General features: G+C 41.1%; 1 protein-coding gene across 8 annotated transcripts in view; it reads left to right on the top strand.

Moving 5' to 3' along the window:
* Positions 1-23041, top strand: part of CTNND2 (catenin delta 2) — a 1213609-nt gene that overhangs the window by 1123463 nt on the left and 67105 nt on the right. For 5 of the 8 annotated variants that reach the window (XM_073630697.1, XM_073630696.1, XM_073630695.1 and 2 more), the window contains one exon: positions 20530-20652. The exons of the other annotated variants lie outside the window; for them this stretch is intronic. In XM_073630697.1, coding sequence (XP_073486798.1) covers positions 20530-20652 — 123 coding nt within the window. The remainder of the gene's footprint in view (positions 1-20529; positions 20653-23041) is intronic. 8 annotated transcript variants of the gene reach the window in all.

Here is a 23041-nt window from a genome sequence, read left to right as displayed (position 1 = left end):
TGAAGACAGTTGCAGTAGAGGCCTGGCAGAGCATCACCAGGGATGAAACCCAACGTCTGGTGATGTCTATGCGTTCCAGATTTCAGGCTGTAATTGACTGCAAAGGATTTGCAACCAAGTATTAAAAAGTGAAAGTTTGATGGATGATTGTTAATCTGTCCCATTACTTTTGTTCCCTTAAAAAGTGGGAGGCACATATACAAACTGTTGTAATTCCTACACCGTTCACCTGATTTGGATGCAAATACCCTCAAATTAAAGCTGAAAGTCTGCAGTTAAAGCACATCTTGTTTCATTTCAAATCCATTGTGGTGGTGTATAGAGCCAAAAAGATTAGAATTGTGTCGATGTCCCAATATTTATGGACCTGACTGTAAGTACCTTCCTTCAGGGTCTGACTCCAATGCTTTTAAAAAAAAATTGCGTATTCCTATCAAACCCTATCACTATTCTTTTAGATCTCTTATTAGGGGAGTAGCCATTAAACCAGACTGGAATTTTTTTAGAATTCAAGCCAACCTTAGATGACCACTTTAAATGAGTCTCTTGTAAAAAAAAAAAAAAAAACTATATTAGATAACCAGCTTTTCTGCTGTTGTTGATTTTTTAGAGAAGCTTCTTCTTCTCCCATGCAGGTTCTCTTTTTTTGTTTGCTCTACTGGGGAAGAGGTTATCTCCTCTACACTCTCTAATACTTTTTTCGTTCCTTGGACCACTTTGTCCTGCACCATGTATGATTTTATAGAGTTGCAATTCCTGCTTTCTGCTTGGTTTGTTTTTGCTCCATTTCTCCCCATTATTCTTTCCCACCTAATAATTGTCCACGTCGCACAGTCACTATCACTTGCAAATAATGCAATTATCAAATCATGCAGGTAGTTGTGCTAGTGCTTGCAAATATTTATATAAATATTTAAGTAGTAATGCTGATAGTTTTGCAAACAGATAGTTGCAGATAGTTTTGCAAATATTTATTGTGCAGGTAGTTATACCAATAGTATGCAAGTTAAGTTTTGCAACTACTTATGCGAATGAATATGCAGGTAATTATGCCAAGGTTCTGCTAATAAATATGCCAATAGTTCATACAGCAGGTATGCAGGCACTTTATATTGATATTAATGTAGATTGTTGTACCGATAGGTAAACAGGTAGGTGAGCAGGCAGGTTGGTGTTTATGCAGTTGATACACAGATAGATATGCAAGTAACACTGCTGGCAATTATGCGGATAGATGTGCACTTAGATATGCGGGTAGGTAGGTTCACAGGTAGGTATGCAAGTGAGTATGCAGGTAGATATGCAAGTGGGTATAACAGGTAGGTATGCAGATATTTTGTAGTTGTTATACAAGTGGATATGCAAATAACAGTGCATGCAATTTGCAGACTGATAGGTAATTGTGCAGGCGGATAGCAGGTAGCTATGCAAATATGATAACAACACAGACCTCAAGCGCTAAAATTGGCAGTCATTGAAGAATTATCATGATGTCATGACCAATATAGAAGAGAAATAACTGGAGTCTAGTGCAGCTGTCAACTCTTATGCCCCATACACACGGTCGGATTTTCCGACGGAAAATGTGTGATAGGACCTTGTTGTCAGAAATTCCGACCGTGTGTACGCTCCATCACACATTTTCCATCAGATTTTCACACAAAGTTTGAGAGCAGGATATAAAATTTTCCGACAACAAAATCCGTTTCAGAAATTTCGATCGTGTGTACACAAATCCGACGGACAAAGTGCCACGCATGCTCAGAATAAATAAAGAGATGAAAGCTATTGGCCACTGCCCCGTTTATAGTCCCGACGTACGTGTTTTACGTCACCGCGTTTAGAACGATCGGATTTTCCGACAACTTTGTGTGACCGTGTGTATGCAAGACAAGTTTGAGCCAACATCCATTGGAAAAAATCCTAGGATTTTGTTGTCGGAATGTCCGAACAAAGTCCGACCATGTGTACGGGGCATTAGGAAAAAGTAAGCATCAGAAATACAGACAGCGCTCAGATGGGGCCAGAAAAATTAAATAAAACGACTGAAAATGTAAAGCTAAGATAAGTTTAAAAAAATGCATGCCAAAATAGATTAAAAGTCACAACAATCAAATGGAAAAGATCGAATACAAAAACTCAATAGGAAAACATCAATTCCATTGCTGAAATATACTGAAAAATAGTTACAATACCACCAGCTGCCAAGGAGTTAATGTCGGCAAATGTATTCCATATGTTGATCGGGGGGAGGCTCAATATTACGGCTGTGCAGGGAGGGTTGCGGAATCCAAAGTGACCGCTCGTTGTGCTGCAACCAATGGTTCGACTGTGGATAACATCCACGCTGAGGGGGATGTGGAAGGTGGATGTAGCGTTCCCTGAAATGCAGAAGCTGGATACAACACTGCCATCACTTGCGCTCTGTGCCAGGGGGAGAGTGGTGACCCGTGTCACGACGGAGCAGACACAGCCAGCATGCCACACTGACATGCAGGTGCCTGGCATCACAGGAAACCCTTCAGATGGACAGGGGCTGGATCTAAAAGCCGGGGAACGGAGTCACAACCGGAAGCTGGAAATCCCAAGGGGCTGGACGGTACGTAAGCTCGATGTTGCCGTGGCGACCGTGACTAACAAGTTTCACGCACCTGCGCTTTGTCAAAGCGGGGTTGGTATTTTATGGTTTTCATTTCTTTAGGGGTTATATTGTTTTTATTTTGTGTTGATAGGGACTTTTTTAACATTAGGGTGCTCAGCATTTACTTATTGCAGACCATCTGTTCTGGAAGTTGCCTTTTATTCACAACATGCCACTGTGTTGTTTGAAAGAAAAAAAGTTCTATACAGTGTGCACCTTATATATGATATATAGATAGATAGATAGATAGATAGATAGATAGATAGATATAGATATATAGATATATCTATATCTATCTCTATATATATATATATACACTATATATATAGAGATAGATATATATATACATATAAATAAATATCATGCATATTCATTCCACTTTACCATCCCCATAGTAAATTAAAGCTGAGCATAAATTGGTTAGACTCTGTTTTCACTGATGTCAAACTGTGCTGCTGCTGGCTAGTCTTTACACACCTGTATTTGTGGGCTGCCTGTGCCTTGTGTCCTTACATTTGAGCCTGTTCTCACTGCTGAAAAACTGTCCTGCCACTGGCCAATTTTTAGACACCTGTATCTGATGCTCTTATTTTTTGTAGAAAGACACTTGCCTGTGCCTTGTGTTTTTACATTTCGTCTGGTTCTTGCAAATGCCAAACTGTGTTATCTTGGCAAATTTTTTACACATTTATATCTGAGAGCTAACGCTTCCATTTATATGAAAAAAAAAAAAAGCTGCCTGTGCCTTGTGTCTTAACATTTTGGCCTGTTTATTGATGCAAAGTTGTCCTGTCACTGGTCAGTTTCTATCAAACCAAGCTGCTAAAACTCTAACATGGTTTGAAAAAAATAGGCTATGGAAATAGGGGAATGCAGGGAATGTTGGGTGGTGTTGCAAAGTGTTTTTGTGCACTAATTTTACCTTTTGTTCTGTAACTATGCCAGCAAACTGTTGTACCAATATTTTACTTACCCATACATGAGAGTTTCGGTTTTTAAAGACACTTCCCTGTGGCTTTCTATTGTGTATTTGGTTCTGTTGAAACTGCTACTTTCACCAGTTAAAGCAGAGTACTGCTTGATGAAAACACTAGGGTTACTACTATATCTACCTGAAAAAATCCTTTTTTAAACTGATGTGATTCAAATAATAGTGGATTAGAGTACTGTTGCAGTCAATACCGAAAGCTAAATGTAAAAGAGATCTAAATATATCAGCTACAAAGCCAAATAGGCACTTGAATAAAAACAGTAAGTCCTCCAGCACTTGATCAATCAATGATGTAAGGTAATCAAAGAATAAAACATCCAAAAAGAACAAGTGCAGCTGTTCAAAAAACATGTGAGAAATGGGACATAAGTAGAGCAACCTGGGCAACAGCGCTCGATGGATAAGATGGTGGAGTGGATAATCATAACAGTCTGAAGCACCAAGGATAAAGAGTATAGTTTATTGTAAAACCAATAGAGATAAAAAGATAAATAAAAATCATGTAACAATACCACACTGAATCCTCATGGGTGTTGAGGGGTTAACACCAACTGGGCAACCATGTGATGAGGCATGGGGGACTATGACAAAGTGCATGCACGCGAAACGTGTTGTCAACAGACAGTGTGCATTCCACCGGACCCACAGGCTTCCTTCCTTCTCCACAACCCCTGCCCCGGCACGCGCGTCATCCAGGTGCGCCGACCTGTCAGCTCAGCTTCCCACACCAGCCGCTTCCTCATTGCGGTGGTCAGTGAGCCCATCCAGCCTGCAGCCCAGGCCTCTCAGTCAGGTTCTCACACACCATTCCACTGTAGACAGCAGTGTGTAAGGGCTTACCTAGGTTGGAGTCCATGACGCAGAGATGTACACTCACCCTTGCAAATACACACAGCCCACGGTAACAAAGAGATAAGATACCTGGGCTGTGAATCTGTGCACGGGGGCTTGACAGGAATTTGCCAAAGGATGGTCAAAGTAAAGCCGTAGTCAGGGATTCCAGAAGTCAGAATAAATGATAAGCAGAGCCAGGGTCAGAAGCCGGAGTCAGTCTTGGAACGCTGTAACTAGAACACAGGAATACTGGAACCTTTGGCAAAACAGGAAGCAATGAACTGACAAAGCCCTCAGAGTGAGGCAGTGTTTTATACCTAGCTGATTGGATAAACTGCCTCAGCTGAACCAGGAGTGACAGGAACTAATCGCAACAAGGTCCAGAGTATGGCCCTAGTATTTCATGCAAAACAAGGCAAAGCTGGAAAACAGGCTGAAAGGAACTGAGGTGTAGCTCAGAGGCAAAGCGACAGGAGCAGTAAACAGAAGGTTATAGGTTCAATACCACCTTGAGCCACTTGAACCACGCCTGGCCGTCTGCATGGTACGGTAGGGACCGTGACACAGTGACATCCACACCACTCGCCGGTGCGGTCTGGCTCTGAGCTCCTAGGATTCTTCCTTTCATTCTGTACCAGGTCTCCATCTATCCTGCATGGTTCCTCATCACCTGGTTGCTCGGTTGGTGTTAACCTCTCAACTCCCATGAGGATCCAGTGTGGTATTGTTACATGCATTTTATTTTTTTATCTCCATTGGTTTTAAAATCATCTATACTCTTTATCCATGGTGCTTCAGACTGTTATGATTATCCACTCCACCATCTTATCCATCAAGTGCTGTTCTCCAAATATGCACTTACACTATCTTAGTACTTGCTTAGTACTTACTTCATACACACCCTTAGCACACTATCACTGATGGGGTCCCTGAAAATCATGTTGTTCTGTAACACCTCATACAGATTTAAGGCATCCCCAAATCTGTATTTTAAACCATATATGTGCTTTCAATGTCACACTCAAAACCTTGTTGTGATAGTGGCACCCTCAGCCTCACTGCACAGAGATTTTCCTGTGTGCTGGACAAAGATTTCCCTTAAAGAAATCATTGATTTCTCCCTGAGCTTTTTGTAGTTTTGAGCTGCTAAATGCTCAGTTGTGATCATCACTGGGGTCAGTTAACCCTTCAAGCACACAAGCAATGGCTGCCACCGTGTGTTTTACATAAACACACCCTAAACATAGTGTCTACTATAACAATTCTGAACTTCTGACCAGTGGTGGGCGCTGGTAATGTTTTTGGGGGGTGACAAGCAGTTGAGATCTCTATTTGCCAATTGCAGCATCTTTTTGTGGATCTTCGCTGAGCCAGCCCCCCATCTAATCAAAAGGGCTTAGGCTTAAGGGTGTGAGATAGGAGAGCTGAAGCCTTTATAATATTTTCAGCAGATACTCCCTTCAGGCCAGACATCTAAATGCATCCATTTTTTTTTTTTCATTTTATTACATGTTACAGTCTGATAACCAGCATATTATTGCACAGAATAAAATTACCATTTCATAGAAAATAGAGTATCTCAAAAAAGTAAGTACATCCCTAACATTTTTGTAAATATTTTATTATATATTTTCATGTGACAGCACTGAAGAAATTACACTTTGCTACAATGTAAAGTACAGCTTGTATAACAGTGTAAATTTGCTGTCCCTCAAAATAACTCAACACACACAGCCATTAATGTCTAAACCGCTGGCAACAAAAGTGAGTACACCCCTAAGTGAAAATGTCCAAATTGGGCCCAAAGTGTCAATATTTTGTGTAGCCACAATTATTTTCGAGGACTGCCTTAACCTTCTTGGGCATGGAGTTCACCAGAGCTTCACAGGTTACCACTGGAGTCTTCTTCCACTCCTCCATGACAACATAACAGAGCTGGTGGATGTTAGAGACCTTGCTCCCCTCCACTTTCCATTTAAGGATGCCCCACAGATGTCTAATAGGGTTTAGGTCTGGAGACATGCTTGGCGAGTCCATCACCTTTACCCTCAGCTTCTTTAGCAAGGCAGTAGTCATTTTGGAGGTGTTTTTGGGGTCGTTATCTTGTTGGAATACTGCCCTGCGGCCCAGTCTACAAAGGGAGGGGATCATGCTCTGCTTCAGTATGTCACAGTACATGTTGGCATTCATGGGTCCCTCAATGAACTGTAGCTCCCCAGCTCCCCAGAGCTAGCAGCACTCATGCAGCCCAAGACTATGACACTCCCACCACCTTGCTTGACTGTAGACAAGACACACTTGTCTTTGTACTGCTCACACAGGCTTGACACCAACTGAACCAAATAAATTTATCTTGGTCTCATCAGACCACAAGACATGATTCCAGTAATCCATGTCCTTAGTCTGCTTGTCTTCAACAAACTGTTTGTGGACTTTCTTGTGGATCATCTTTAGAAGAGCCTTCTTCTGGGACAACAGCCATACAGACCAATTTGATGCAGTATGCAGAGTATGGTCTGAGCACTAACAGGCTGACCCCCCCCCACCCCTTCAACCTCTGCAGCAATGCCGGCAGCATTCATACGTCAAATTCCCAAAGACAACCTCTGGATATGATGCTGAGCACGTGCACTCAACTTCTTTGGTCGACCATGGTGAGGCCTGTTCTGAGTGGAACCTGTTCCGTTAAACGGCTGTATGGTGTTGGCCACCCTGCTGCAGCTCAGTTTCAGGGTCTTGGCAATCTCCTGTAGCCTAATGCCCCGTACACACGGTCGGATTTTCCGACGGAAAATGTGTGATAGGACCTTGTTGTCGGAAATTCCGACCGTGTGTAGGCTCCATCACACATTTTCCATCGGATTTTCCGACACACAAAGTTTGAGAGCAGGATATAAAATTTTCCGACAACAAAATCCGTTGTCGGAAATTCCGATCGTGTGTACACAAATCCGACGGACAAAGTGCCACGCATGCTCGGAATAAATAAAGAGATGAAAGCTATTGGCCACTGCCCCATTTATAATCCCGACGTACGTGTTTTACGTCATCGCGTTTAGAACGATCGGATTTTCCGACAACTTTGTGTGACCGTGTGTATGCAAGACAAGTTTGAGCCAACATCCGTTGAAAAAAATCCTAGGATTTTGTTGTCGGAATGTCCGAACAAAGTCCGACTGTGTGTACGGGGCATAAGTCATCTTTATGTAGAGCAACAATTATTTTTTATAGATCCTTAGAAGTTCTTTGCCATGAGGTGCCATGTTGAACCTCCAGTGACCAGTATGAGAGAGTGTGAAAGATAATACCAAATTTAACACACCTGCTCCCCATTCACCCCTGAGACCTTGTAACACTAACGAGTCACATAAAACCAGGGATGGAAAATTGCTAATTGGGCCCAATTTGGACATTTTCACTTAGAGGGTAATCACTTTTGTTGCCAGTGGTTTAGACATTAATGGCTGTGTGTTGAGTTATTCTGAGGGGACAGCAAATTTACACTGTTATACAAGCTATACACTTACTACTTTACATTGTAGCAACGTGTCATTTCTTCAGTGTTGTCACAAAAAAAAAAAAAAATTACAAAAATGTGAGGGGTGTACTCACTTTTGTGAGATACTGTATTATATAGATTTTAGACATGTGCAGAACGAAAAGATTAGTTTAGTCTCGGATAGATTTGTTATGTTACTAATTTTGTTTTGTTGATTCATTTCGGAATTCGTTTAGTTTAGTCTCATTTCGTTTAATTCCGAAATTTTGGAACGATTCTAATTCTGACCGGTCAAAAAATAATCGACCGATTTGAATTCTGCGTGAAGAATAGCTGATTGTTAAGGAGCTGGCCGGGAAGCCGACTGCTGCGTTCTTAACAACCGATGACTCATCAGCTGTCAGCAGGCTTCCCCACTGACAGCTAAAATGTAAATAAAAAATGCCAGCAATGAAAAATTCAGAAAAAAAAAACAGCGTGGAGTCTCCCTGTTGTATCACGGTCATGTGATAGTTTACATTTTCATGTTTTTGGGGTTGTATTCAATATGTGCAAAGATGTAAAAATGTACTTACTCAGCAAATCTAATTCTGCTACACTATATTACCAAAAGTATTTGCACACCTGCCTTTGCACTCACATGAACTGTATTATCATCCCAGTGTTAGTCCATAGGGTTCAATATTGAGTACCCCCACCCTTTACAGCTATAATAGCTTCAACTCTTCTGGGAAGGCTATCCACAAGGTTTAGGAATGTGTCTATGGGAATTTTTGACCATTCTTCCTTGATGGCCTGCACAGAGTCCTAACTTCAACCAACACCTTTGGGATGAATTAGAGCAGAGATTGCAAGCCAGGCCTTCTCATCCAACATCAGTGCCTGACCTCACAAATGCACTTCTAGAAGAATGGTCAAACTTGTGTCACCATACTCTACATGCCAGTCCCACATCAATGCAATCGCGGAGGATTGAGGAAAACGAAACCTAAATCATTTCATAATCATTTACTAGGAAGATTTTAAGAAAAACGCAGTCAAGTGTATTAAACGTGGTGGACCCAAGGATTTCTGTACTAGAACACCTAATGTATCCATTGCAAAACCATGATTATCTATTATTGGGATTATGATATAAACCAAAACCAACAACTGTGAGTGGACATAAAATTACTTTTTACATAATGAATGATATGATTAGCTTTCATTCAAACTTTCATTCATGTAGAAACATGTACTTCAAATCAAACACCAGTTATGTGTAAAACCCAAAGTTTAAACCTTTAATTTTCTAACATTTTACTTATATCACCTTTTCTCTCCCTGTACTGTGCACATCCTGTGGATTCTGTTTTTCAAAATGTATACTCACTCCAACAGTGTCCTGCCTTACAGTTCAATAATTATGACAGAATATACCAAATTACATGCTACCATAATCCAGTTTGAACACACACACACAGGAAACAGGAAAAGTACTGGAAGATATACAACCACATTTTTAGTGTAAATGTTTGGGTATTCTTACACCCTTCAAAGCATTAGAAATATGTAAACCATCCCAAATGTGAAAAAAAATATTACTATTAATTAAAGACTAGTATTTTTCTCTATTGTTTCGGATTCAACTTAATCAGAGAAAATAAATGTTTAAATATCCACCATAGAGCATCACAATTATTAGCTGCTCTGTTTACAATCGATTCTAGCAAAAACTGTTGTTACATTCACATAAACATAAAAACAATAATAAAACAGCACAAATTGTCCATCGAAGCTGTGATATTCTACTTTAATTCTGTTCAATCAACCATATATTGATGCTGTTTAGTACAATTTAGGAGCTAAACAAATAAAAGGTCTTAGTGAGGTATCAATAAATTTCCTTCCTAGAAATAAACTATTGGTTGGCACAAAACACATATTAACCACAAAATACAAAACATATGGCCATGTTGATTCATGAGTGCACTCTTTATTACCCATATTTAATGAGCTCATATTAATTAATTAGCACTCTGTGGATTTTCATTAATGGATGGACATCACAAGTTGTCAATAGATCACCATGGTTAAAATTACATTCACGATAACATTTATAGTGTGTTCATCACATTGTGCACAAACATAGATCACCAAATCCATATTGTTAACGATCTCACGAGTATGCGATGCATACTAGCCCATTATGCTTTTACTTTGTAGGGGAAAAAAAGAGGAAGTAAAACCCATCAGGGTTTACTTCCTCTTTAAAGGAGGTATAGACCACAGACAGAAAGACATATTTTTTGTCTCTGTCATCTTTAGTAAGACCACATCTGAAATATGCAGTTCAGTTTTGGACACCAGTTCACAAAAAGGATATTGGAAAACTGGAGAAGGTGCAGAGAAGGGCAACCAAACTGATAAGAGGCATGGAGGAGCTCAACTATTAAGGAAAGACTAGCTGAACTGAATGTATTCTCTCTTGAGAACAGGTGGGGGGGGGGGGAATCTGATTACCATGTATAAATATATAAGTGGTCTGTATAGTGAACCTAGTGTTGAGTTAGTCAACTTTAAAATCATTAGAGAGGACAAAGGGGCACTCTTTGAATCTGACGGAAGAAAGATTTAACCACATCAATACCGGGCACTTTAACTGCTTTCTTGCCCAGGCAAATTTTCAGCCTTCAGCTCTGTCACACTTTGAATGACAATGATGCGGTCATTGAATGTGGCATTGGTGTTGCGCTGTTAGAAAATATGTAATGGGATAGTATAGAAATGTGTTCAATATAAATCAATAAAAAAAACAATAGAAAGGGATTGAAGACAAACTGAATACAATAATAATTCATGTGCCATCCAGTAAACCTATAAATTCCAGCCTGGTGTCAATCCAGAAAATTGTGTAAATAAAAACTTGTGCAAATGCGCAAATAAATATTAAAATGAGATAATTCATACATATACATTCACATAATAAACACTATTTAAAGTGATCAGTGCTTGAAAGTGAAAGAACACACAGTTTTTTTGTATTTTTTTGATGATCGATTGCACTACAATCACAGTTCATTGGTGGATGTATTTTAGTTGCACTACTTGTTTTTTATTTGTCCATTCACTTTCAAGCACTGATAACTTTAAAGATTGTTTATTATGTGAATGTATATATATGAAATATCTCATTTTAATATTTATTTGCGCATTTGCACAGGTTTTTGTTTACACAATTCTCTGGTTTGACACCAGGCTGCATAGGATGCATTAAGGTGAAAAAAATAGGAACCTTTACAACCCCTTTTAACTGCTTGCCGACCGCCGGCCGTCAATTGACGGCCAGGCGGCGCAGCTCTCGTTGCGGGCGGACGTCATATGACGTCCTCGCTTTCCTAGGCCACCAGGGGGCGCGCGCGCCGTGTCACTAGGCACCCGGTGCACGTGCCCGGCGGCCGCGATGTCCGCCGGGCACCCGCGATTACCGGTAACACAGCAGGACCATGGATCTGTGTGTGTACACACACAGATCCACGGTCCTGTCAGAGGAGAGGAGACCGATGATGTGTTCCCAGTACAGCGGAACACCGATCGGTCTCCTCCCCTAGTGAGTCCCCGCCCCCTACAGTTAGAATCACTCCCTAGCAACACAGTTAACCCCTCGATCACCACCTAGTGTTAACCCCTTCACTGCCTGTCACATTTATACAGTAATCAATGCATTTTTATAGCACGGATCGCTGTATAAATGTGAATGGTCCCAAATATGTGTCAAAAGTGTCTGATATGTCCGCCGCAATATCGCAGTCACGATAAAAATAGCAGATCGCCGCCATTACCAGTAAAAAAATTTAAAAAAATAAAAATGTTATAAAACTATCCCCTATTTTGTAGACGCTATAACTTTTGCGCAAACCAATCTATATACGCTTATTGCGATTTTTTTTTTTACCAAAAATATGTACAAGAATACATATCGGCCTAAACTGAGAAAAAATTTGTTTTAAAGAAAAAAAAATTGGATATTTATTATCGCAAAAGGTAAAATTTATTGTGTTTTTTTTTAAACTTGTCACTCTTCTTTTGTTTATAGCGCAAAAACTAAAAACCGCAGAGGTGATCAAATACCACTAAAAGAAAGCTCTATTTGTGGGGAAAAAATGATAACAATTTCATTTGGGTACAGTGTTGTATGACCGCGCAATTGTCATTCAAAGTGCGACAGCGCTGAAAGCTGAAAAATGGCTTGGGCAGGAAGGGGGCGAAAATGCCCAGTATTGAGGTGGTTAAAGTGATAGCCCGGGAGCACTCATTTACAAATTGTGCGGCCGTGCAACACTGTACCCATATGAACTTTTTATCATTTTTTTGAGACAGATCAAGCTTTATTTTGGTGGTATTTAATCACCACTGGGTTTTTTTATTTTATGCTAAACAAATGAAAAAAGACCAACATTTTTGAAAAAAAATGTTTTTCTTATGCCTTGTACACACGACTGGTTTTCCCATCGGAATAAACTCTGAAGGTTTTTCCGACGGAATTCCACTCAAGCTGTCTTGCATATACACAGTCACGCCAAATTCTGACCGTAGGACGGGACTAGAAAACGGAAGTTCAATAGCCAGTAGCCAATAGCTTCCGTCTCGTACTTGCTTTAGAGCCTGCGCCGTTTTTGGTACGTCAGAACAGCATACAGACGAGCTGTTTTCCCGATAGGAATTGGTTCGGTCAGAAAAATTTAGAACATGTTCTCTTTCTAGGTCCGTCAGAATTTTCAACGTAAAAAGTCCGATGGGGCATACATACGATCGGAATATACGATGAAAAGCTCCCGTCTGACTTTTTTGTCGGACATTCCGCTCGTGTGTACACGGCATAAGTTTCTGTTATGAAATTTTGCAAAGTCATTTTTCTTCTTCACTGATATGTGCTGATAAGGCTGCACTGATAGGCACTGATAGGCTGCACTGATAGGCCCTGATAGGCTGCACTGATGTGCACTAATAGGCTGCACTGATGAGGCTGCACTGATTGGCACTAATGAGGCTACATTAATTAGGCTGCACTGATGTGCACTGATGAGGCCGCACTGATGGGCGCTGATAAGGAGGCAGTTATGAGGCTGCACTGATGGGCACTGATAAGCTGCACTAACTTGCACTGATGGGCACTGATAGGGCTGCACTGATAAACAGGACACTGATCATCAGTGCCCAGATTATCAGTGTAAACGATGTACTGACAGCTTTGCCTGTTATTGGCAATCCTTTCTTCACACAGACACTGCGTGTGAGAAAAGGACTGCCAATAACCGGCAAGTCTGTTTATATGTGATCAGCTGTGATTGGACACAGCTAATCACATAATAAAGGCCCACTTTGATTGGCCTTTTACCGTGATCTGTGATCAGCTGTGTCCAAGAACACAGTTTTCACAGAGCGCAACCGATGCATGCCCCAGGGGGCATGCGGGAGGCAGGGTACTGGGGAGACGTCCATGGACGCCCTCCTAGAACTGGAGGACTGCGCTGTAACCATATTTCGGCTATAGCACAGTCAGCATGTGGTTCACTTAACATACGGAAAGGCTTCATCACAGTAAAGGCTGTGAAAATGTGGAGTAGACTCCCTCAAGAACTAGTTCTGCCCAGCTTAGTAGATTGTATTGGATGCAACGAGTTGGATGCATTCCTAACTACAACAAATATAACTGGATATTAAAATTCATAGGTAATAACTAGGGATGCACCGAAATTTCAGGCCACCAAAACATATCGTCCGAAAAAGGCCCTTTCGGCATGAAGCCGAAAGAGAATTTTTTCCGATACTGGCGCCAAAAATGGGGCGGGGGCAGGGCTCCACCCCCACCCCTGGTGACGCCTATCAGGGGGCTTTCTATATCATTGAAAGAGAGGAGAGCCGCAGCCACTGCCTGTTTGATTACAGCGCTGGGAACATCACAGCTTTCATTTCAATAGCTGTGTGTTCCCCGCTGCGTGCCGTTACATACAGCCCCTCCCCCTTGTCCAGGCACTTTGATAGACAGATCACCTGTCTATCAAAGTGCCCAGACAAGGGGGAGGGGCTGTATGTGACAGCGCGCAGTGGGGAACACACAGCTATTGAAATGAAAGCTGTGATGTTCCCAGTGCTGTAATCAAACAGGCTGTGGCTCTCCTCTCCCTTCACTGGCTGCAATAGGGACACTGGCTACACTACTGGGGACACTGGCTACACTACTGGGGACACTGGCTACACTACTGGGGACACTGGCTACTCTACTGGGGACACTGGCTACTCTACTGGGGACACCGGCTGCACTACTGGGGACACTGGCTGGCTGCATCTGACGGGCACTGATGAGGCTGCATTGATCTCATGTATCATGTCCGCAGTCTCTGACTCTCTGACCATGTCCCCAGTCTCTGACCATCTCCTGTACCATGTCTCCAGTCTCTGACCATCTCCTGTACCATGTCCCCAGTCTCTGACCATCTCCTGTACCATGTCCCCAGTCTCTGACCATCTCCTGTACCATGTCCCGAGTCTCTGACTATCTCCTGTACCATGTCCTCAGTCTCTGACCATCTCCTGTAGTATGTTGACAGTCTCTGACCATCTCCTGTACCATGTCTGCAGTCTCTGACCATCTCCTGTACTATGTCCTCAGTCTCTGACCATCTCCTGTACCATGTCCTCAGTCTCTGACCATCTCCTGTACCATGTCCCCAGTCTCTGACCATCTCCTGTACCATGTCCCCAGTCTCTGACCATCTCCTGTACCATGTCTGCAGTCTCTGACCATCTCCTGTACCATGTCCTCAGTCTCTGACCATCTCCTGTAGTATGTCTGCAGTCTCTGACCATCTCCTGTACCATGTCCTCAGTCTCTGACCATCTCCTGTAGTATGTCTGCAGTCTCTGACCATCTCCTGTACCATGTCCTCAGTCTCTGACCATCTCCTGTACCATGTCCCCAGTCTCTGACCATCTCCTCTACCATGTCTGCAGTCTCTGACCATCTCCTCTACCATGTCCTCAGTCTCTGACCATCTCCTGTACCATGTCTGCAGTCTCTGACAATCTCCTGTACCATGTCTGCAGTCTCTGACCATCTCCTGTACCATGTTCTCAGTCTCTGACCATCTCCTGTAGTGTAGTATGTCTGCAGTCTCTGACCATCTCCTGTACCATGTCCTCAGTCTCTGACCATCTCCTGTACCATGTCCTCAGTCTCTGACCATCTCCTGCACCATCTCTGCAGTCTCTGACCATCTCCTGTACCATGTCCCCAGTCGCTGACCATCTCCTGTATAAAAATATTTTTAAAAACAGTCACTTTTTTGGGGATTAAGGAAGATTTATTTTCGGTATCGGTTTCGCCACCAAAAAACCCATTCAGCGCATCCCTAGTAATAACACCAGGGATATTTGATGCAGAGAATATCCGATTGCCTCCTGGAGAATTAGGAAGATTTTTTTTTCCTTTGAATCAACTGTGGGTAAAGTCTTGTGTATGGTATATGGATGTTGGTGTTTTATTTGTTTTTCTGTTTTGTTTTGTTTTTCTGTTGGTTGAAGTGAATGAACTATATTAAATTAGTAATTTCTTTTTTGCAGGCCTTTTCACTTTATTTTCATGGTAATTCTGTAAATAACACTTCCTGTGCCTTTGTAGGTACACTATACTGTATCTATGATGCCAGATATGGTTGTCACACAGGCTAGATTTCAACGTACAAAAAATAAAAAAACGTGCTGGTGTAACTAGTGGTAATAAACACAGCTGCTGCCAACCAATAGTAAGACAAACTGAATACAAATATACATCATATATGTTGCCGTGCTAACAGCGAAAACAAAGTGCTAAAAACAAAAGTTCACATCATAATCTGGCAAAGGTAAAGAGAGTATATGAAATCATCCAAATCTAATATGTGTCTTGAGAAAAACACCACTGATATTGTGTGGAGGTTGTGCTACTCCATAAATTTAGTCACCACGTGAACCATCACCATTGTAAGAAATGCACTGTTACCAGACTGAAATGACCACCCTACAGAGTCTGATTCGCCTTTTATAAACACTTCCACGTTAACATTTACTTCACACCCATTGGTTTCAATATGTTAGGCTGGCTTTCTCTCCAAGATTACTAGAGACAATGGTGACCATATATAATTGAATATCCAAATGTAATCAAAGCAAGAAAAGCCACATAGTGTGAATCAGTTAAAAACTTTATGTAAACACATGATACACATTCTACTCACATGATTAAAAGCGGGTAAGCGCATAAAAAGTCACAATTTCAAGCTGTACAGCAAAGGTTCCAACTCCAAAGAAGCATGACAGTGTCACGTACATAGGCTTGGTCCAGTGCGTTTTATCCCATAGATGCCCCAGATGATGTCCTATGGGATGAAATGCGTTAGTCCAAGTAGAGTTTTATCATGTGTTTGCATTAAAGTTTTTAGCCAATTCACACCATGTGGCTTTGCTTGCTTTGATTACATGTGGCTATTCAATTATATATATCGTCACCATTGTTTCTATTAATCTTAGAGAGAAAGCCAGCCGGACATATTGGAACCAATGGGTGTGAACTGAATGTTCCCGGTGGAAGTGTTTATAACAGGCAAATCAGACTCTCTAGTGTGGTCATTTCAGTCTGGTAAGTGTGCATTTCTCACAGTGGTGATGGCTCATGTGGTAACTACATTTATGGAGTAACACGACCTCCGTACAATATCAGTGGTGTTTTCAGACACATATTGGATTTGGCGGATTTCATATACTCTATTTACCTTTGCCAGATTTCATTTTGATATGGACTTTTGTTTTTAGCAATTGATTTTCACGATGCTAGCCCGGCAACACATATGGTATAAATGGACTTCAAACACATCTGTCTTTATTGATTTCTGTTACATGGCAGACAATGAGATTGTTTTTGCTGTCTGTTCAGCTCAGGTGAAATGACAAGGGCACCAAATTTTTGGCAAGATCAGTGGGATTTTTTGTACTTGCTGAAAATGTTTATAGTCTGAAAAAGAAAATGAATGCACCCACCACATCTTTGCTTTTAGCATTTTATTTCCAAACACTGATAAGTCGGTATATACCTTGGTACCATATAGTATGCATTTGCTGAAATCTGCTTGTTTAGGTTATGTAAACAAGCAGCATCAGTGCCTGTTTATAGATGCCTGGACAAATCTGTGAACATTTGCCTCCTTGTGTTTACTAAAATAAATGCAATTTTCTGGCATGTTTCCTAGCATTTTTTTAACCATTGAATGTGAAGCAAGCATATGTTGTACTCGTCGAATGATAAGCAACAGAAACTGATGGGTCTGCTGCAAATATGTGGTAAATGTCAGGTGGGTCTTCTCAGCTGAGAGAATGCTTCTTGTACGTAATGGTCAGACATACAGTATATGTTTCCTAGCATTTTTTTAACCATTGAGTGTGAAGCAAGCATGTGTTGTACTCATGAAATGATAAGCAACAGAGACTGATGGGTCTTCTGCAGATATGTGGTAAATGTCAGGTGGGTCTTCTCAGCTGTGAGAATCCTTCTTGTATGTAATGGTCAGACATACACTATATTGCCAAACGTAGTGGGAAGCTTGCCTTTACACGAACATGAATTTTAATGGCATTGTGGTCTTAGTCCGTAGGTATATTGAGTTGGCCCACCCTTTGCAGCTATAACAGCTTCAACTCTTCTGGGAAGGCTGTCCACAAAGTTTAGGAGTGTGTCTGTGGGAATGTTTGAACATTCTTCCAGAAGTGTATTTGTGAGGTCAGGCACTGATGTTGGGGGGGAGAAGGCCTGGCTTCTATTCTCTGCTCTAATTCATCCCATAGGTGTTCTGTTGGGTTGAGGTCAGGACTCTGTGCAGTCCAGTCAAGTTCCTACACCCCAAATTCACTCATCCATGTTTTTATGGACCTTGCTTTGTGCAATGGTGCAAAGTCATGTTGTAACAGGAAGGGACCATCCCCAAATTGTACCCGCAAAGTTGGGAGCATGACATTTTCAAAAATGTCTTGCTATGCTGATACTTAAAAGTTTCCTTTACTGGAACTAAGGGGCCAAGCGCAGTCCCTGAAAAACAACCCCACACCATAATCCCCCCTTTATCACATGATTTGGACCAGTGCACAAAGCAAGGTTCATAAAGACATGGATGAGTACGTTTTGGGTGGAGGAACTTGACTGGCCTGCACAGAGTTCTGACCTCAACCCGATAGAACACCATTGGTATGAATTAGAGCAGAGACTGCCAGCCAGGCCTTCTTGTCCAACATCAGTGCCTGACCTCACAAATGCGCTTCTGGAAGAATGGTTAAACATTCCCAAAGACACACTCCTAAACCTTGAGGACAGCCCACCCAGAAGAGTTGAAGCTGTTATAGCTGCAAAGGGTGGGCCAACTCAATATTAAACCCTACAGACTAAGACTGGGTTGCCATTAAAGTTTATGTGCGTGTAAAGGCAGACCCCAATAATTTGGGCAATATAGTGTATATTGGAAACTATTGAATATGCTAGATCAGCACAGAAAAACACAAATTGAAAAATTCTTAGGAAACAACTCAGTGAGCTCCACTCTACCTACTCAGCAGCTCAAGATCCCCGCCAGTTCACGCAGGACAAATACTCCCTATTAATGGCTCATACATACACGAAATGTTGGCAACATTCTTAGATATTATTCATAATTCATTACAATTGTTTGAACCAGTGTCGACTGGTGCGCAAAATATTTTGGGGGGGGGGGGGGGCGCAAACAAACTGAAAATTTCTGAAAAATACTGAAACAAAAACATCAATTGCAACCACTGTGCCATCATATGCAGCCTCTGTGCCCATCATATGCAGCCACTGTGCCCATCATATGCAGCCACTGTGCCCATCATATGCAGCCAACTGTGCCCATCATATGCAGACTCTGTGCCCAGAAAAAGCAGCCAACTGTGCCCATCATATGTAGCCAACTGTGCCCATAATATGCAGCCACCTGTGCCCATCATATGCAGCCACTGTGCCCAGGAAATGCAGCCTCTGTGCTCATCAAATGCAGCCAACTTTGCCCAGCAAATGCAGCCTCTGTGCTCATCAAATGCAGCCAACTGTGCCCCATCAATTCCAGCCTCTGTGCCCAAAATATGCAGCCACTGTGCCCCACAAATGCAACCAACTCTGCCCATCATATGCAGCCACTGTGGCCAGCAAATGCAGCCAACTGTGCCCATCATATGCAGCCACTGTGCCCAGCAAATGCAGCCAACTGTGCCCATCAAATGCAGCCACTGTGCCCATCATATGCAGCCTCTGTGCTCATTAAATGCAGCCAACTTTGCTCCATCTATGGCAGCCTTTGTGCCCATAATATGCAGCCACTGTGCCCTCCTGCCCATCCGCTGTCTGCCCGGCACTTACCCCATCTTGGTGGTGGGTCAGGCAGTGGGACAGGCGGCCAGCTGTGGGACTGGTAGCGTGGCATGGATGCAGAACTCCTCCGTGCGTGTCTTTTTCCTTTTCTGCATGGCGGCCAATGGGATCGCCTCTACCTTCAGCCAATCAGGTGCCCGGTAGTACATCCGGGGCCCTGATTGGCTGAGAGGCGGTTCTGTGTTAGCAAAGCAAATATTCATTTGCTTTGCTAACACACCAGGGTGCACTGCGAGCACAATGATTTGCGCTTGCAGTGCATCTTTTTTGAAGCCTATTAGAGCCTATGGCCTATGGCTCTAATCAAGTGCTTCAACCCCCCCCCCCCCCCCCGCCGCTGTAATTCAGACGCCTGGTGCCCACAATGCATGAATCTATCCATAGTATACAGAGGGGGTGGCTGGAGAGAGGGGGTGGTGCCTGAGCACCACTAATGGATGCACTGCCACTGGTTTGAACAGTCAGGGGATATCAGTCTGAACCATTTTGGAAAAAATCTTTAGTCTTAGCATTTTACAAATTTACAAATCTTAATTGGATGTGAGCTTTGGAGGACTTTATAAATGGAGCAAACAGATATGTAGTGAGCAAGTGGTTATAATAGGATGATTGTTCAACCCACCCCTTGAACTCTGTTTTGTGTAGCTTCTAATTCTCTGTACTTATTTGCTACATGTCAACAAAGCTATTTCTCTTCAATGTGAATCAGTACCCAATTTAGAAAATATAATATGTAACATTTTATTTGTTTTACTGCTGGTTATATTGTCCCTTACAGAAAACTCAAAATATTATTGTCAGAAAATGTTTTGAAATGTTAGTCTGTTTTATTTGTTCATGTACTTTCCCTTTGCAGACAATATATAATCTTTATGACCAGTAATATGTAGGAATGAGGTTAAAACTCCACCCTTTAGTCATTTAAAAAGGTTACTTTAACGCCCTTATTTGTATGAAAGACATCAGTGCAATTTTTGAATGAAAAAAGGTCTACTGTGAGGCTTTACAATATACCTAATAAAGCCCTGCTTCAGTTGGAAAAATATAACCCTCATACATAAAAAAATGTAGTGTTTACCTAATGACTGACTCAATGACTCATTGATTTGTGGCAACAGGATGCCCCAGGCTTGAAAGTGAATGAGGAAAGCGGATATTCACCTACCCTGCAGTCTGAGCCAGACAACGCTCTGTATACTCTCTCCCAGAACCAAGCGACCAGAGTCAGTTCCCAAATCCAGGTATTCTGGCTGTTAGTTAACAACTCTTCACTGTTTTAGTATGTTTAATACATAAGCAAATTATTGAATTAAAGTCATATTCTGTACAGTCATTTTAAAATATTTTCCTCCAAACCAGTTCTCATTATCACACATTTCCTTATAAATTATATAAAATGTTCTAAAACAGTACAGATAAAGGACATATTATAACAAAGAAATGGAAACATTTTATTCAAAAGTAATTATTTTAATTATTATGTTCTATTATAATATGGAATTCAAGAATGGATTCTTTCCAAATGGAAAAAGAGAACACATTTATGGCCTGGGTTGATGAGCTTTTAATTATTTTGAGTGGGTTTTGCATTCCCTTTCAAAAATACAAGACTCACATGAATAAGGCCAAATGCAGATTATAAGGAGGTAGGCTATGGGTTAAATGCACCAGTCACAAATTCCTATTGATTTCTAAGGCATCTCAAATTGAAGCCCTCAACACCAGCCCAAAGCCCATCGACACAGGCTCCTAGATGTCAATCACCTTAAAGAGAATTACAATGGCTGGTATTAGCTATACATTGATATGTAACTTTTATTCTTTGCTGTTTTTAGTTAAAAAATATGAACTGTAATCACAGACCGTGCAGATCTTTTCATATTTTCCTTAAAGCTTTGTGATATTAATGAGCGATATACGGTAACCTTCTTGTGTTTCTGAAAATTGGACATTGCATGACTGATCCTGAACTTAAAGGCAGTTGTGGAGATCTTTAACATTAATGTAAAATCTTCAGGTACTAATATTCTATAAACCCCTTTGCTTAATAGAAGGCATTCATTTTCTCACTGGGAACAAGCTTTAGAATGGCTAAAGAGTGAACAAAACATATCAAAGTTTTTTAAAAGCAAAAAAAGTCAAGTACAGTCCTTCTTTGGTTGTAGATTATTAGTTTGAGAATGGTGACTAGTTATCACTTACCTGCTCTTTTTGTTAAGATCACTGATGATCATATTGATCATCATACTAGGACACTCTAGCTATAAACTTGGCTGCTAATATCTGTAACCCTGTGAGCGTAGGTTAGATACTTACAGTATAATGATGAATATAAACATACCTTATATAAACGTAACAATTTAGGGAACTTATCACAATCATTGACGTGCTATGGTCATGTGTGTTACCCAAACTAATGTTGTTTAAATTCCATAAGATACAACATTTGTTAGGTCAATTCTGAAACAATCAGGGGTCAGGTGCCTTTGTCCTGCCCGTAGGTAGACTGATTTTTTAATAATAAAATGGTGAGAGATTGATATAGCTTAGCTTAGAAATGCAGAACCACGGGTTCCCGGTAACTTGTTTGTTTCACATCTTATTTCTTAACCAATGCACTGCTGAAAATGGTTAAGTCATGTTCAAATCAGACACATCCTTTTCAAATACTGAGTCATGCACAGACAGCTCAAACTCTTTGTTACATAGGGGATAAAAGAAAATTTGTATGATAACCATATTGTACAGTGACATAAATGTGATCTCTCAAGCATGTAACAACTTACCAGATGTTTTGACATGGTAGTATTTGCATCTCATCAGAAATGTATTAAAAGGTTAATGTTAATCTGGCCCATAATTGATCAATTTATAGGTTCCCTTAGGGCCTAAACTAGTAGGTTTCACTAGAGAAATGCAGCATGACATCATGCTTATGCATGCTTATGAGATCATTGATAATACTTTGAAGGAGAAGCTGACCTGCATTTAACCTGTTTCAGTTGCTTTTGCATTCCCACGGACTTATATGGGCAGAAACTGTTCCTTAACCACTTCAGCTCCAGAAGGATTTACCCACTTCCTGACCAGACAATTTTTTTGCGATACAGCACTGCGTTACTTTAAGTGACAATTGCGCAGCTGTGTGACACTGTACCCAAACAAAATTGATGTCCTTTTTTCCCCACCAATAGAGTTTTCTTTTGGTGGTATTTAATCACTCTGCAATTTTTTTTTTTTTTTTGCGCAAAAAACGACCGACAATTTTGAAAAAAAAAAATATTTTTTACTTTCTGCTGTAATACATATCCAAAAATATATATAAAAAAACTAATTTATTCATCAGTTTAGGCCATTATGTATGCTGCTACATATATTTGGTAAAAAAATCGCAATAAGCGTATATTGATTGGTTTGCGCAAAAGTTATAGCGTCTACAAAATAGAGGAAAGATTTAGGGACTTTTTATTTTTTTTATTGTTTTTACTAGTAATGGCGGCAATCTGCGATTTTTAGTGGAACTGCAACATTGCGACGGACAAATCTGACCCTAAGTGACCCTTTTTGGTGGCCAGTAACACCAATCAGTGATCAGTGCTATAAAAATGCACTGATCGCTGTATAAATGGC

This window comes from Aquarana catesbeiana, linkage group LG05 (genome assembly GCF_042186555.1).
Source record: "Aquarana catesbeiana isolate 2022-GZ linkage group LG05, ASM4218655v1, whole genome shotgun sequence".
NCBI classification, from domain to species: domain Eukaryota; kingdom Metazoa; phylum Chordata; class Amphibia; order Anura; family Ranidae; genus Aquarana; species Aquarana catesbeiana.
This window is presented reverse-complemented; position numbering and strand designations above follow the sequence as displayed.